This window comes from Littorina saxatilis, linkage group LG9, assembly GCF_037325665.1.
Source record: "Littorina saxatilis isolate snail1 linkage group LG9, US_GU_Lsax_2.0, whole genome shotgun sequence".
Lineage (NCBI taxonomy): Eukaryota > Metazoa > Mollusca > Gastropoda > Littorinimorpha > Littorinidae > Littorina > Littorina saxatilis.
In genome coordinates, this window is record NC_090253.1 from 40,441,645 (window position 1) to 40,457,945 (window position 16,301).

General features: G+C 43.3%; 1 protein-coding gene across 2 annotated transcripts; it reads right to left on the reverse strand.

Moving 5' to 3' along the window:
* Positions 1–8,393: 8,393 nt before the first annotated feature.
* LOC138976079 (zinc finger protein 436-like) lies at positions 8,394–15,535 on the reverse strand. 2 transcript variants are annotated; one of them, XM_070348894.1, is made up of 3 exons: positions 15,175–15,535; positions 12,783–12,943; positions 8,394–11,145 (listed from the first exon to the last, which is right to left on the reverse strand). In XM_070348894.1, exons 2-3 carry the CDS (start codon positions 12,883–12,885, stop codon positions 9,959–9,961), a joined length of 1,290 nt encoding a protein of 429 aa, XP_070204995.1. In that variant the 5' UTR covers positions 12,886–12,943; positions 15,175–15,535; the 3' UTR covers positions 8,394–9,958. The 2 variants fall into 2 exon arrangements, with proteins under 2 accessions (XP_070204995.1, XP_070204996.1); XM_070348895.1 differs by having other exon boundaries at positions 15,345–15,413.
* Positions 15,536–16,301: the final 766 nt, after the last annotated feature.

Here is a 16,301-nt window from a genome sequence, read left to right on the forward strand (position 1 = left end):
TATTTATCACTCGTCATTCAAAAAAAAAATCACACCAGAAAGCACTGGCTTTTCGCCATGAATTTGTGAAATATGTTGAAGTTCCAAAACAATTAGTGATGAACGTAACAGCACACACAAATTGACACAGCACAAGTATGAAAATGGAGACAAATTCAATCCTACCTGTTTTGAAATTAAAAATCACACCTGTCAGTCACAGAAGAAGCGACTTATATAAGGTTCAAGAACACGCTAAATAAATGAAACCATGCAGTTACTATGTATAATCTGCAGGCGTGCCAATGTTTTTCAGGGTTGAAAGCCGCGGCCAACCACTGACGTCATTAAAAAAAAATTTTTTCTCTACCCAGAATTTCCTCCGGTTTGGAAATTTTGAAAGCTTTAAGTGTGCGATGATGCCCTATGCTTGGTTTAATTATTACAATCACCTTGACTGTACTCCTTTGTTGTTTCGTATCCATCGTGTTATTAAGTGTGTCCGGCCTCTCACGTGCAGTCGCCATTTTTTAATACTATTACAAGAAAGGCAACTGAAGTTGCAAACGGCGCTGAGAGAGACAATTAATGAAGAGGAAGGAGTACGATAATCTAGTTGTGATTGTTGATATATATATATACAGCAACTCTTGAAGTACAAAAACGGCAAAGGTGCCCAGGTTCTGTTCTTATAGTATCTTACCTTGTTATAGTTAATTTTGCAAGAACTCTCTTAGTCAATGTGGGCTAAAAAGATTCAAAAATAAAGACACACACACACACATTTATACACACACATCGTGCACAGTTATAACACATAAAAACAGAAAGCATACGACAACAAGAAGAGCAAACGCTCGATCGAGTCACTTTCGCAGTTCTGAATATTATATGAGGCATCAGATGGACAGGAAGAAATTGCTATTCACAACACAATACAGATGTAAATAATTTGATGTGCATTTTCTGTTATTGCCAAGCACTGGCCCATGCCACCCTGCACTTTATGTTATTGCCAAGAACTGGCACCATGCCACCGTGCACTTTATATTGATTGCTAAGCACTGGTTCTATGCCACGGTGCACTTGATGTTATTGCCAACCACTGGCCCATGCCACCTTGCATTTTATGTTTTTGCCAGGCACTGGTTCTATGCCACGGTACACTTTCTGTTATTGCCAAGCACTGGCACATGCCACCTTGCATTTTGTTATTGCCCAGCACTGGCACTATGCCACCTTGCACTTTATATTGATTGCCAAGCACTGGCTCATGCCACCGTGCACTCTATGTTGATTTCAAGCTCTGGCCAATGCCACCTTGCACTTTATGTTGATTGCCAAGCACTGGCTCTTGCCACCGTGCACTCTATGTTGATTCAGTTCAAGCTCTGTCCCATGCCACCTTGCACTTGCCAAGCACTGGCTCATGCCACCGTGCACTCTGTTGATTTCAAGCTCTGGCCCATGCCACCTTGCACTTTATGTTGATTGCCAAGCACTGGCTCTTGCCACCGTGCACTCTCTGTTGATTCAGTTCAAGCTCTGTCCCATGCCACCTTGCACTTGCCAAGCACTGGCTCATGCCACCGTGCACTCTGTTGATTTCAAGCTCTGGCCCATGCCACCTTGCACTTTATGTTGATTGCCAAGCACTGGCTCTTGCCACCGTGCACTCTATGTGGATTTCAAGCTCTGGCCCATGCCACCTTGAACTTGCCAAGCACTGGCTCATGCCACCGTGCACTCTATGTTGATTTCAAGCTCTGTCCCATGCCACCTTGAACTTGCCAAGCACTGGCTCATGCCACCGTGCACTCTATGTTGATTTCAAGCTCTGTCCCATGCCACCTTGAACTTGCCAAGCACTGGCTCATGCCACCGTGCACTCTATGTTGATTCAGTTCAAGCTCTGTCCCATGCCACCTTGAACTTGCCAAGCACTGGCTCATGCCACCGTGCACTCTATGTTGATTCAGTTCAAGCTCTGTCCCATGCCACCTTGAACTTGCCAAGCACTGGCTCATGCCACCGTGCACTCTATGTTGATTCAGTTCAAGCTCTGTCCCATGCCACCTTGAACTTGCCAAGCACTGGCTCATGCCACCGTGCAATATATGTTGATTTCAAGCTCTGGCACTATGCCACCTTGCACATTGTTGATCGCCAAGCACTGGCACTATGCCACCATGCACTTTATGTTGATGCCAAGCACTGGCTCTATGCCACTGTGCACTTTCTGTTTATTGCCAAGCATGCCCCAGTGCACTTATGTTCCGAACTTCACTTGTCCTTCAGCCTAATTGGGCTGACTGGGCCACTACAGTGTGATTGAGGATTTGCCTTCGTAAACGATAGATTCATATTCCTTCTCCTGCTATGTCTCTGTGCCAATGAATGCACACCCTCCATACAGAACACTAGTTCGGCTGCCCGTTTGTATTCCTGGTTTGCAGCATGCCTCCTAAGCGCAGAGCTGCCGCTGGTGTTGCCTCGGCTACGGCCAAACTGAGGAGACCAACCCGGAGACCCATCAGGGCTCAAGCACACCCAGTTGATGTCGCCCCCCCCCCCCCCCCCCCCTGGGAGCCAGGCAGCAACCAGCTGCTCCCCCAGCTGCAGCTCCTGACCCGGCGCTTGTCCAAGCGGTCACACAGGCCGTCCTCCAGGCGTTGGTGGCCCAGGAAGCTGCCGCTGAGCTCCCCGAGGACCCTGTGATGAACGTGATCGACAACGCCGTCACCGACATAACAGGTACCTACCCTCCCGTAACCCTCGGTCAGTCCCACTTTATATCGTCTTCCAGCCCAGTTACTGCCACTATTTCGGGAAAACTAAAAGACCAAATTTGGCAGGGTCAATTTATTGACCGACATGACCTACTGGAAGATCCCGCTAATGAACCCCCTCTCTTTGCGTTTGACCCGACTTCCCCAACTGGCCTTTATCTACAGAAGCGCCCCAAAATGAAGCCCCAAATGGACCCAACCACATGGACCCTGGCTTGGAACCGTTTTTCTGCCATCGTCACTGCGAGACGGCCTGAGCTAGCTCCTGGGCTAGCTCACCACATGGAGGTCATGGTCAAGATGGCAGGGAAGCGGGGCGACTGGCGTTTTTATGACGCCCAGTTTCGTCGCCTGATCGAGCGAGGGGAAGCCATTTGGGGTACCACTCACTTGGAACTTTATATGAATGCCACGATGGCATCCCACCCAACCTCCCTTGGGCTTACAAACTCCCTCCCTCGTACTTCCCAACAAGTCCCCATCCCCAGCGGGGCATGTTTTTCCTTCCACAAATCAGGTGAATGCTCAGCAGGCACGCAATGTTCTTATCAACATCAGTGTTTTAATGCTGGGTGCAGAGCATTTCACCCAACCACCCACTGCCCCAAACCAGTGACCCACCCCTTTTCAATCCTGCCTCGGTTTTTAAACAACCGCGGTAGAGGCAATCGCTCCCATGAGTTTCAATTTGGATCACAGCCCCAGCAATCCTTTCAGCCCCGTTTCTCTCACCCAGCCCACGATACATAAAAACTAGTCACATTTTGAATGTAACCGCCGGCACCATCCGTCTGTGTCATACTAGTCACATTTTGAATGTATTCAAGGCACCATCTATCTGGTGTCAACCATCAGATTCTGATCACAGACTGTCGGTGTGTCCAAGCCCCATCACTTTATCAGAATTGCAAAAGCAGTCCGCGATGACATGTTCATGTGGACATTGTTTCTGAAAGTTTTCAATGGCAAACCTCTTGTTCTTCCTGGCAGATTCCTGATCTCGGATTCACTTAACCTGTTCACAGATGCATTTGGTTCACTAGGTTATGGAGCAGTCTTTGGCTCAGTGGTTGTCTGGGACATGGCACGACCTGTGGCGCGCGCTCCCAGTCAATCACCGTGCTTGAGCTGTACCCCATCGTGCTGGCTGTGGAACTGTGGGGAGAGTCCCTCGCTAACAAATGTTTGTCTTTTTACACAGATAATCTGGCCTTGGCGGATATTCTCACCAAACAGACCTCCAAGGATAGACTTATCATGACACAACCCAGTGCAGGTACCTCTGCTGCCCTGCTTGAACCCCAAACCTCCATGTTAAGCCCACTCCTCAAATCGTCTCTTGCTCCACCCACTCAGAGGTCATACCGTCGAGCCTGGACCTTATTTGTAGAGTTTGCTGACAAGCATTGCCTAGCATTAGCACCTCCCATTCCAGTAGGCACCATTGCACTGTTCATTTCCTTCCTCACGAATAAGTCGTACAAGCCGGCTACAATCTCCTCGTATGTGTCTGCCCTGGGATACATACATAAGATGTGTGCCGTCCCTGATCCAACGTCCTCCCTCAGCCTACTTGCAATTGCGCCGTCCAGGTAACAGCCCTCTTTTTGCATGGGCTTCTGGCAGACCAGTCCTACCTAAGGAATTCGAAACAGTGCTCAAACGAGCTTGGGTCTTTTGTCAGGTTGACCCCTCTCATTACCATTGTTATAGCTTTCGTATAGGTGCAGCAACTGCAGCAGCCGAGCGAGGCTTGTCAGACCCGTCAGCTCGGAAGATGGAAATCGGATGCCTTCAAAACATACATACGGGACGAACGTTCGTCCGCACTCTAGTTCCAACCCCGCCTTATCGAGAGTTCAGTTATGCTAGGAAGGGCAGAGTGTCCTCTGTAACCTCTCCTTAGTGTTATTATGTTAATTGCATTGTTCGGTGTGTCTCCCAGTGGTGCAACAGCTAGGAAGGGCAGAGTGTGCTCTGTAACCTGTCCCATGTTATTATGGTTACTGCCCTGTCATGCATGTCTGTTTGGATTAACCTCCGGCAGAGACTTTTTCAGCTCTCCTCCAATAATTTCTTGTCTTTTTTCAGCTCCTTGGCAAAGGCAGACAGTATTATGACTCCTGTACAATTTATGTGTCCATTTTACTGCCGGGAATCTCTCTGTTTGAATTTGTGCAGGATGTTCTCCTGTCTCAGTATCCACAAGGCACAACAACAACATAGTCTTTACAAACCACGAGGATGAGGGCTGCTGCCAGAACACTGCTCAAATCTACTCATATCGTTTCAAGTCTGTGTCTCCATCCGTTGGATTTCCCCCTAAACAGTGTTGTTGCATAGGCCACTATTTCTCTTACTTCCTACTTTTGGCGCTGCGCAGCCAATTGCCTGGCAATTGTCAGCGTTATGGCGGAACAGCCCCAAAAGCTTTATGGACTCTCTAGATTTTATAATGAAATTCAATTGTTGGATTCCATGAGAATCCCAAACTAAATTAATTAACAGGTTGGGCAATTAAAGTCTATCTATTCTTGAAAAACATAGGTAAGGTAAAATAATTACAGAATTTAATAAGGTAAAATAATTACAGAATTTAATAAATAATTGTCACTTCGGTGGCCTACTGCAGCAACACTATGCATTGACTCTGTTGTTTTTTGCTTGTATGTTAATTGTGTGAACTGTGTCTCATCTGCCTTGTCTCCACTGATTTCACATAAAAAGTCTTGTGGGAAACAAGGACATTTATGGGAAATCGGAATTCCTCTGCTGTAACCCCATGAATATTAATGAGTAGCACATGGACCAATCGCTGGGTAATGCCAGAGATTGTGCCAGCCAGCTTCGCGTGGATGCTTCCCCCTTGACCTCGTTCGGGCATTCTCTTCTTTGTCTACCTACAGACAACATCACTTTTTTGCTCTGTCTATACTTTTGACTTATTCTCAGTCTTTTCCCTCCCACCCATCCCTATGTTTACCAGTTATCCCCTTTGGTTACATATTGCAATGCAAATTTAGATTCTTATCCTTGTCATGGTGTCATTATATTGCAAGCTATTATTGTTGTCACCTTGCTGAATATGTTAGTAAATTTGCTTGTACTTTTAGTTCCTGTCACTGGAATGAGTTAGCCTCTAACGATGGGTTGTCCATGCCATAATTCTGTCCATGGTTTATTACATTACATGCCCTTATTGGCTCCTATTCACTTTCGATTCTGACAATTTTTATTCTGCATGCTGCCAGGGTGTGCTGGCACCACCGTTTGAGCTTCGGTGCAGTACCATTATTGATTGGTCTGGAACCGAAACTTAGGCTATAGTCCACAGTTGCACTAGGTCCAGACTACTTCCCTTTCGCCCTGAGCGGTTTTTGGGCTGAGCAGCCGGCGACTGTGGCAACTGGCATAAACATATATCTAAATATAATATCAAACGAACGTTTCAATTGTCAGCGTTATGGCGGAACAGCCCCAAAAGCTTTATGGACTCTCTAGATTTTATAATGACATTCAATTGTTGGATTCCATGAGAATCCCAAACTAAATTAATTAACAGGTTGGGCAATTAACTATCTATTCTTGAAAAACATAGGTAAGGTAAAATAATTACAGAATTTAATAAGGTAAAATAATTACAGAATTTAATAAATAATTGTCACTTCGGTGGCCTACTGCAGCAACACTATGCATTGACTCTGTTGTTTTTTGCTTGTATGTTAATTGTGTGAACTGTGTCTCATCTGCCTTGTCTCCACTGATTTCACATATAGATATATATATATGTTACAGGCAATCCGTGAAGTTAGGAAATTCGCGTATTTCCTGATTCATTTAGGAAATACATGTTTTTCCTAAAGAGCTTAGGAAATACATGAATTTCCTAAAAGAGTTGGAAAATTCACGTATTTCCTAAAATAAAACGCCAACAATTACATGGATTTCCTAATCTATAAATACACCCAAACGATGCACGAAAATTGTAAAGAAATGAGAAATAGTCCCTTTCGTTTTGCTACATTTATTCAATTATTATTTAATAAAACGGGGAAACTGTTTAAAAAATGCACTTATTCACAAAATTGTACTACGCATATGAACATATTGGACTAAAACAATTAGCATAATCAAAGTAAACTTTTTAGCACATAAACAGTAAAACACCTCATGTACGTCCCTAATAGGCTGTAGTTCCTGTGGGACAAACATTTTAAGAATCATCATCGGATGAGACGAAAAACCGAGGTCCCTTCGTGTACACTACATTGGGGTGTGCACGTTAAAGATCCCACGATTGACAAAATGGTCTTTCCTGGCAAAATTGTATAGGCATAGATAAAAATGTCCACCAAAATACCCGTGTGACTTGGAATAATAGGCTGTGAAAAGTAGGGTATGCGCCGAAATGGCTGCGATCTGCTGGCCGATGTGAATGCGTGGTGTATTGTGTTAAAAAATTCCATCTCACACGGCATAAATAATCCCTGCGCCTTGAATATATGCGCGATATAAATTGCATAACATAAAATAAAATTAAAAAATTAAAAAAATCCCTGCGCTTAGAACTGTACCCACGGAATACGCGCGATATAAGCCTCATATTGATTGATTGATTGATCATGAAGTAAACTTGCGCCATCTGTTTTTTAGTCACAATAAAATCTGCTTGAATCAGCATTAGTTTACATACACACGAGACTTCCATGGCACGGTGAAACAGTTTAAACAAATGCAGTACAAAAGTAAAATCAGCATTTGTTTTTACACTCGAGACTTCCATGGCACAGTTTAAAAAATGCACTTATTCACAAAAATTGTACTACTCTCGATCATATGAACATATTGGACTAAAACAATTAGCATAATCAAAGTAAACTTTTTAGCACATAAACACCTCATGTCCCTAATAGGCTCTAGTTCCGGTGGGAAACAAATTTTAAGAATCATCATCATCAAGTAAACTTGCGCCATCTTGTTTCAGTCACAATAAAATCTGCTTGAATCAGCATTTGTTTTTAAACGCGAGACTTCCATGGCACGGAGAAACAGTTTAAAAAAAATGCTTTTATTCACACAATTATTTGTTTTGTTTGTTTATTTGTTGCTTAACGTCCAGCCGACTACGCAGAGCCATATCAGGACGAGGAAGGGGGGGATGAAGGGGGCCACTTGTCAAGCGATTCCTGTTTACAAATGCACTAACCCATTACTTGTGTCCCAGCAGGCTTTAGTAAAACTAAATTAATACCTACTGGAAGATTACCAGTTTCCAGTATGTTAAAATAGGCTTAACCTATCTACTGCTGGACTTACATCAGAACACTAACAGATTAAACTATACATGAATCGCGAGACAAGCGGCAAGAGAAGAGATTTTTGGAAAAAATACAGGTGAATGAGCAAGAAGGCAGAAAAAAGAAAAGAATTCATGAAGAAAGAGAGAGCATGACAGGAAAGAGGAACCAAAAATCTACCTAACAGCAAACTAGAAAGCTCCTGCGGTTCCAAAAACAGGAGGGGCCTTTAATTTCATAACCGCAGTGCCCCACTGCGGGAATTCACACAATTATACTACTCTCGATCATATGAACATATTGGGATTAAAAAACGAGCATAATAAAAGTAATTTGTTTGTTTATTTGTTGCTTAACGTCCAGCCGACTACGCAGAGCCATATCAGGACGAGGAAGGGGGGGATGAAGGGGGCCACTTGTCAAGCGATTCCTGTTTACAAATGCACTAACCCATTACTTGTGTCCCAGCAGGCTTTAGTAAAACTAAATTAATACCTACTGGAAGATTACCAGTTTCCAGTATGTTAAACTAGGCTTAACCTATCTACTGCTGGACTTACATCAGAACACTAACAGATTAAACTATACATGAATCGCGAGAAAAGCGGCAAGAGAAGAGATTTTTGGAAAAAATACAGGTGAATGAGCAAGAAGGCAGAAAAAAGAAAAGAATTCATGAAGAAAAAGAGAGCATGACAGGAAAGAGGAACCAAAAATCTACCTAACAGCAAACTAGAAAGCTCCTGCGGTTCCAAAAACAGGAGGGGCTTTTAATTTCATAACCGCAGTGCCCCACTGCGGGATATAATAAAAGTAAACACAACACATTTCACCAACTTGTGAACACTTATTCAACTTTCTGGCAGATTGACAACAAATTCATAGTCCGTGTACAAATCGTCTCTTATTTTCAGGAAATTCGTGAATAGTTCACAGTTTGTGCATAATAAAAGTCTCACGTGTCGGGGAAAAAAAAGTATTTCACACAAGTATTCGGCGCCCTTCGTTTGGGTGTATTTATAGATCAGGAAATCCATGTAATTGTTGGCGTTTTATTTTAGGAAATACGTGAATTTCCTAAATATTTTAGGAAATTCATGTATTTCCTGAGCAGTTTACGAATTACATGAATTTCCTAAATGAATCAGGAAATACGTGAATTTCCTAACTTCACGGATTGCCTGTAACATATATACGGCTTTTCTGTGTGTGTGTGTGTGTGTGTGTGTGTGTGTGTGTGTGTGTGTGTGTGTGTGTGTGTGTGTGTGTGTGTGTGTTTGTATGGGTGTGTAGGCAATACCTGTGTATTGCAGAGTTCTGTGTGTGATGTGGTCTGGCGGCTTTGATGTGGCTGTATGTTCTGGCCTTCCTCTGAGAAGCCATAACAGATTTAAAAGGGCTTAAGGATAAGCTCTAAATTTCTCAAACCTGTTTGAGTGGACTTTGCCTCCAAAGGTGATTGTGGTGTTTCGGCACTCGGTTACATTCTGCGTCGTCGACAATGATGGAACACGACATGATATGATCAGGAATGGCATTATGGCCTCTGAATCATTTTCCTGCTGTTCCCAATCCACGAATCTGGGTGGGACCTAAGCATGGCGGGTCCATGGTTCGGACCCGGCGGCGTACGGTGCGCCACTCAAGCCGGGTATTCGGCTCTACTTCTTCCTGGCGAAGCCGGCTACCCGGCGAAGCGGGTATTCATCTAGTTACATACATATATTAGCTTGTAAGAACTAGACAATAAACTGTTCGCATTTTCTTTTTGCCTGTGTCAGCCTGTGTCAGTCATTCAGGCAATGACTGAATGCCTTCAATGAAACAGTGTACATGCATACAGTTGTTTTTCTGTATCAAATGCATTGCTTCAAATGTCCAGAATGTTATAACCTAGAAGGAACGCCATACTGTCTTCGGGTGTGCGTATCCCTTCTTCTGTTCATGCCCTAAAATGTGGTGCCTTAGAAAAGAAGGGCTCTCAAATTTAACACCACACACTGTACATACATATTTTTTCTCTCCAGTATGCCTTAACATGTGCTGCTTCAAAGTACTAGGTCGTGAGAAACTTGCACCACACTCTGTACATGGATGTTTTTTCTCTCCTGTATGTCTCAACATGTGTTGCTTCAAATGACTAGACCGTACAAACATTGCATCACATTCTGTACATGCATGTTTTCTCTCTCCTGTATGTGTTACTGTTAACATGTGTTGCTTCAAATTACCAGACTGTGCAAACTTTGCACTGCACAGTGTACATGCGTGTGGTTTCTCTCCTGTATGTGTTAACATGTGCTTTTTCAAGCATCCAGACTGCATGAATCTATGACCACATTCTGTGCACACATGTTTCTCCTCTCCCGTAGATGTTGACTTTGTGAACCTAGCATCACCCTCTTGTACTAGCCACATAACACCGACTGTTTTGACTGCAGCTTGTGTTTCTGATGTCTCAATGCCTTTTGTCATCCTGATGTCAGAGTTAACTGCATTTTGTGTTTCTGGCGTTCGAACCTCTTGTTTCAGCCACATATCACCCTGAGTGTTGACTGCAGCACTCTGTTCTAGACGGACATCACTGTGATTGTTGAATGCAGCTTGTGTTTCTGGTGTCTCAATGCCTGTTGTCATCCTGATGTCACTGTGAGAGTTAACTGTCTTTTTTGTTTCTGGTGCTCGAACCTCTTGTTTCAGCCACATATTAGCATGATCAGCGTTGACTGTAACACTCTGTTCTAGACAGACATCGCTGTGATTGTCGAATGCAGCTTGTGTTTCTGGTGTCTGCATCTCTTGTTTTAGCCAGCTGGTATCACTGTGGGTGTTGACTGCAGGTTGTGTTTCTGGTGTTTGTATCTCTTGTTTTATCCACATATCACCGTTAGCATTGACTGCAACGCTCTGTTCTAGACAGACATCACTGTGATTGTCAAATGCAGCTTGTGTTTCTGGTGTCTCAGTCTCTTGTTTCAGCCAGAGACCACACTGAATGTTGACTGCAGCTTGTCCTTCCATTGTCTGCACTGCATGCATTGTAGCTGCACTCTCTGTCGCCACAGCCTCCTTGACTGGCACTGGATGGAAAACAAGAAACAAACAAGACCCATCCATAATTACAATGCTGATTATGATCAACTTTAAGTACTAAGTCTATGGTGTACTATCATTGTTTTTTTTGCTTCGCTTTTGATAATTACATATATTTTCTGAGACGCCACTTTGAAACTGTTGTCAAGCAATTTTTACTAGAAGAAGTTCTGGAGACACCGTACATACTTAAATTTTGATAAACATGGGATTTACTTGAAAATACTCCACTACTATGCTAATTGAATTACTTTAGGTTGATAAAATAATGATCTTCTCTTTGTGTCTAGGTCTTGATTTAGTTCATACATTGTATGCATTCCTACATTACAGTAATCAGGTAGGTGCAAATTGAAACATAATACAGTAAAACCTCCCACTATAATGACCGTACAAATTTCCACCAACTAATCCACTCAGTTGGTGGACATACACTCACAGAAACACCGACAAATTCGCCCAAAAGAATGCTAGCGTTTATATGGGCAGCATCCATGCTTCATTACTTGAATGGTTTTCCAAGTGCTCCTGCCTTCTCACTCCCACCCCCTATCTCCCTCCCCTTGTCCTGATCTGAGGGCGGTGCTTCAATTGTAAAAGCAAAGGTAAGACGTGGTCAGCCGAAGTACATATGATGGTGTTAGCAACTGTCACAACCAAAGCGCACGCCATATAGTTAAGACCTGCAGGGGAGATGTTAAGCAATTAAACTGACCATCAGCCCAAGACATACTTTGCATGCACTACTGACTACCACACCTGATAATCTGTTTGCTATGCGTGACTTATGAAGGGCATGTGCTGGGTAATTAAGACTATTGACATTAAATGGTAAAAAGGCAAACATCGTTATTGACCCTTTTTTGGTAGGTCGGTCTTCGGAAAAAGGAGGGCATCTCTATTCGAATGTTAGGTATTTACAGTGTGAAAGACATCCGTGCCCACAGATTCGGTCTGAAAATGAAGGGGGGGGGGGGGGGGTGTGTGTGTCGTTATTAGGAGGGGTCGTTACGGGAGGTTCCACTGTATCGTCTTCTTCTTTTTTGATCATGGGCTGAAACTCCCACGTTCACTCATATTTTGTAGCACGAGTGGGTTTTTACATGTATGACCGATTTTACCCCGCCATTCAGGCAGCCATACGCCGCTTTCGGGGGAAGCATGCTGGGTATTTTCATGTTTCTATAACCCACCTAACTCTGACATGGATTACAGGATCTTTTCCTTGCGTGCTTGGTCTTGATCTTGTGTGTACACACGGAGGGGGATAAGGCACTAACAGGTCTGCACATAGGTTGACCTGGGAGATCGGAAAAATCTCTCCACGAGGTGGCCGTGGCTGGGATTTGAACTCACGATCTTCCGATTAGGAGGCCGATGTCTTACTTACCAGGCCACTGCGCCCGTCTGTTCCACTGTATCAAAAATGACTGTAAACCGTGGACTTTTCCTTTGATGAATACATGTAATAATATTCAGGGATTTTATGGAGTGGAACATTTTTAAGTGTTCCTGAAGGGCAGATAATTCGAAATGCATAATTCAAACGACGTAAAAGTTGCAGTAGTTCAGCAGAGTTTAGCAATCTTTGTATCTAATTCTGTTGTCTCTTTCAAATTCATACCTTGCGGATGTGGTTCAGTCCTATGCTGACACTGTGGTATCTCTTCAGCAACATCTATCTCTATCTTGACGTCTGACAGAATAGCTGTGTCTCTTTCCTCCATGTCGAAGTACGCAAAAACCTGGTCCCTGGCTGTTCACTGTCCAAGGCGCTAATGGTCCCTGTTGAAAGCATTACAGAGTGAGGTCTTTTCTGCTGGAATATATCAGAGACGTACATGTAACTAAATACTGAAGTTGGTCCCTATATTACTAAACCCATTTAACTAGTTGTGATAAGGCAAACATTCTAATATTTGATATTTACAGCTCACAAAACCCATAGCAACGGCAGGGACATCACTCTTGTAAGCGTTTAAGAGTCACTTAATTGCCCCAAAATTAAGGGTGACTTCTGGTTTAGAATCTTAAAAAAACATTAAATTTGGGGTACTACTTGACTCCGAAAACCCTGAAAACCTCTGAAAACCCCATCTAAAATGACTAAATCTAACTTCAAATTGAATTTTCAACATGTCTATGAGAAGTCATGCCTGATTCATCATTCAAGCTAATTGCACCCTTATTTTTGTGTTTAGAGTCGGATTTTGGACGAAGTCGATGAATCGATTTCAGTGCAATTGCAAGGGAGGTAACTCTTGTTACTCGAAAGCACAAGTATTGATGACGTCAGGTGATTAGTGCTTCCGCTCCTTCGTTAATCCTCTCACAAACACAAAAATAAAGCCGTGAACTGTGAAAGTCGCAGATATAAGTTATGATTTAAAACAAATATGTAACAAAACATGATCTAAGGATGAATTTTCTTAATTTCTGATGAGATTTTGGTTTTTTTTCAGAGTTTTTTTTTTTTTTTAGGAGACAAGTGTACCGTTAAATTTGCACTATAGCAACAGTTGGATCATAGTTATAAGCAGAAGGGGTAGAATTTGACCCAAAGTGAGTGCATTTCCTGCAAGTGCGCTTCCTGTAATAATTTCCTGAATATGTTACAGGGAATGCATGCGCGTACCCAAGTGTAAAATCCCGTGACAGTACTCCCCCAAAAAAGTTTAAAGAAAAATGTCTTTGATTTAGAAACTTTCCCACACAAACATTAAAGGCACAGTAAGCCTCCCGTAAACCATCACAGAGCTCCCCGAGCGTCTACATACAGTACAAGCATACTTCCATTTGAACGCTCACCGAACGGGAACATCCTGGCTGCTTTCTGTCGAGCGTGAGAAATTTTCAAAGAATTTATTTTCGTGGATGAGTCCTCGTTTTGGTGCTGGCAGTTATGAGGAAATCACGCCCGGACAGTAAGCCTCCCGTAAACCATCACAGATACTGCCAGGCTTTTACACACAGTACAAACACCCTTCCATTTGAACGCTCACCAAACGGGAACATCCTAGGTGGCCTACGTAAAGAACGAGCAATTTTTAAAGAATTAATTTTGCAGATTGTCTCGAACACTTTTTGGACCCATCCTGAACTCAGGTCAAAAATGAGTTACTTCCCTTCGGGTCTCATTCTATCGATGTAAACTGGCCATAGCCGTGGATCGATGATTATCAGAATGTTTTTGGACTGTGGTGCGTTTTTGCGCTAGACCTAACTTTTAAAATCTAAATAATAAATTCACAGCTTGTTACACAAACATTCTTTAATCATACAATAATTCTTTTTTCATTAAGACAAGATCAGTACAATTTGAAGTTGTGAAAGTTTGAAAACAGAAAAGCCCGGAAGCAGGGTCACGCAAGGGTCGTAGCAGACGGCGGTTTATCAGTGCATATATATCGCCGTTCCTCTCAACAGTCAATAACCATCGCTAGAGTTCTTGTGAACCACAGCTGTTTGTTTCGTGCATAAAAACGTGCTCACATCGAGTCGCATTCAAATGACTAACTGACGACTACATTGTGAAAAAGGGAAACTGGATCACACGGGTTCACGATGACTCAGGGGTAAGATAAACCACGCAAAAATAAATTCTTTGAAAATTGCTCGCTCTTTACGGAGGGCACCTAGGATGTTCTCAATCGGTGAGTGTTTAAATGAAAGGGTGTTTGTTCTGTGTGTAAAAGCCTGACCGTATCTGTGATGGTTTACGGGAGGCTTACTGTGCCTTTAAAACGAAAGTGCAACACCTTAGGTCATGATAAAAAGGCGTCAGCGCGTTTGGAAGTTGCTGTCTATAAATCTCTCCAGAGAGGGCCTTTTCTACCTATGCCTATGGTTATTCTGTTACCCTCGTAAAATTGCCATACCTCGATCATCCCCGCCCGCACCCCTTCCCCACTTGGTTTTTTTTCCCCACATCGCAGCCTTCCTCTCAAACAATCGCCGTATCCAAACCCTTACCACACATCGGATCGATCGATAAAATGTCCCGTCTTTCATCTCACCTTGTCACAGTTCCGGGTGTAAAAGTAGTGAAGTCCTGATCGAAGTAGCCTTCTCTAGAAACATACGATACGGCTCGATTACAACGCTGATGTTTAACGGCTAAGCACATAACGGTTATAATACCGTTTCTTGATTATGCAGAGGACACAGATGATTTAGTGAAACTTACTCTTTGTAAGTGTAACTCGTCTTTGGGTCAGCTAACGTAACATTTACCTTTCGTCATTCTTCTGTGCTACTGCTACAATAATCTCTGAGCCAAAATTAATCCTCCAAGCCAAGCAGAGTGCTTTCCCTGGATCAAGGTCACAAGTTACGCAACTGTAATGGACAGGTTACTCAACATTTACATAGATTATTTCCCTTGGACCCGTACTTCTTAACAGATAATTTAAACACAATACATTTTTACCTAAACAAAATGTCGAGTGATCTTAAACGAGTGAGTCTAAATTAATCACTTGAGATTGAAGAAGTAGTGCTGGACAGTTAAATTTGCCTTTTTTAAAGGCACAGTAAGCCTCCCGTAAATGCTGGGAAAGATCCAAATCTTTGTCAACACCTGCTTGAGGCGCATCCTAAACATCAGATGGACGGACAGAATCCGAAATGAAGACCTTTGGCAGAGAGCTGACCAGAAACCAGCGGCGCAGCAAATTCTCCGGAGGAAATGGGGCTGGATAGGGCACACCCTGAGAAAGCCAGCATCCAGTATCACGAGGCAAGCCCTGAAGTGGAATCCACAAGGGAAAAGGAAGAGAGGCCGGCCGCGCAACAGCTGGCGACGAGACACTGAAGCAGAGATCAACAGGCAGGGGAAGACCTGGAGCCAGATCGAAAAGGGCAGCCCAGGACCGTGTCGGATGGAGAATTGTCGTCGATGGCCTATGCTCCCCCGGGGGTTCATAATGGCCTAAGTAAGTAAGTAAGCCTCCCGTAAACCATCACAGATAGGGCCTACTGTCAGGCTTTTAGTCCTTTTACACACAGTACAAACACCCTTCCATTTGAACGCTCACCAAACGGGAACATCCTAGGTGCCCTACGTAAAGAGCAGGGACCTTGAATAGGTCTATGGTAAAGAGCGAGCAATTTTTGAACTCATCAGGTCAAAAACAATTAAGTC

Bases quoted from the DNA above. Each gene is read 5' to 3' on its own strand.
- LOC138976079 (XM_070348894.1), bottom strand. From the start codon at position 12,885: ATGGAGGAAAGAGACACAGCTATTCTGTCAGACGTCAAGATAGAGATA. The intron at 11,146-12,782 runs GTATGAATTTGA...TTTTCCATCCAG, and splicing joins GACTGAACCACATCCGCAAG to TGCCAGTCAAGGAGGCTGTG.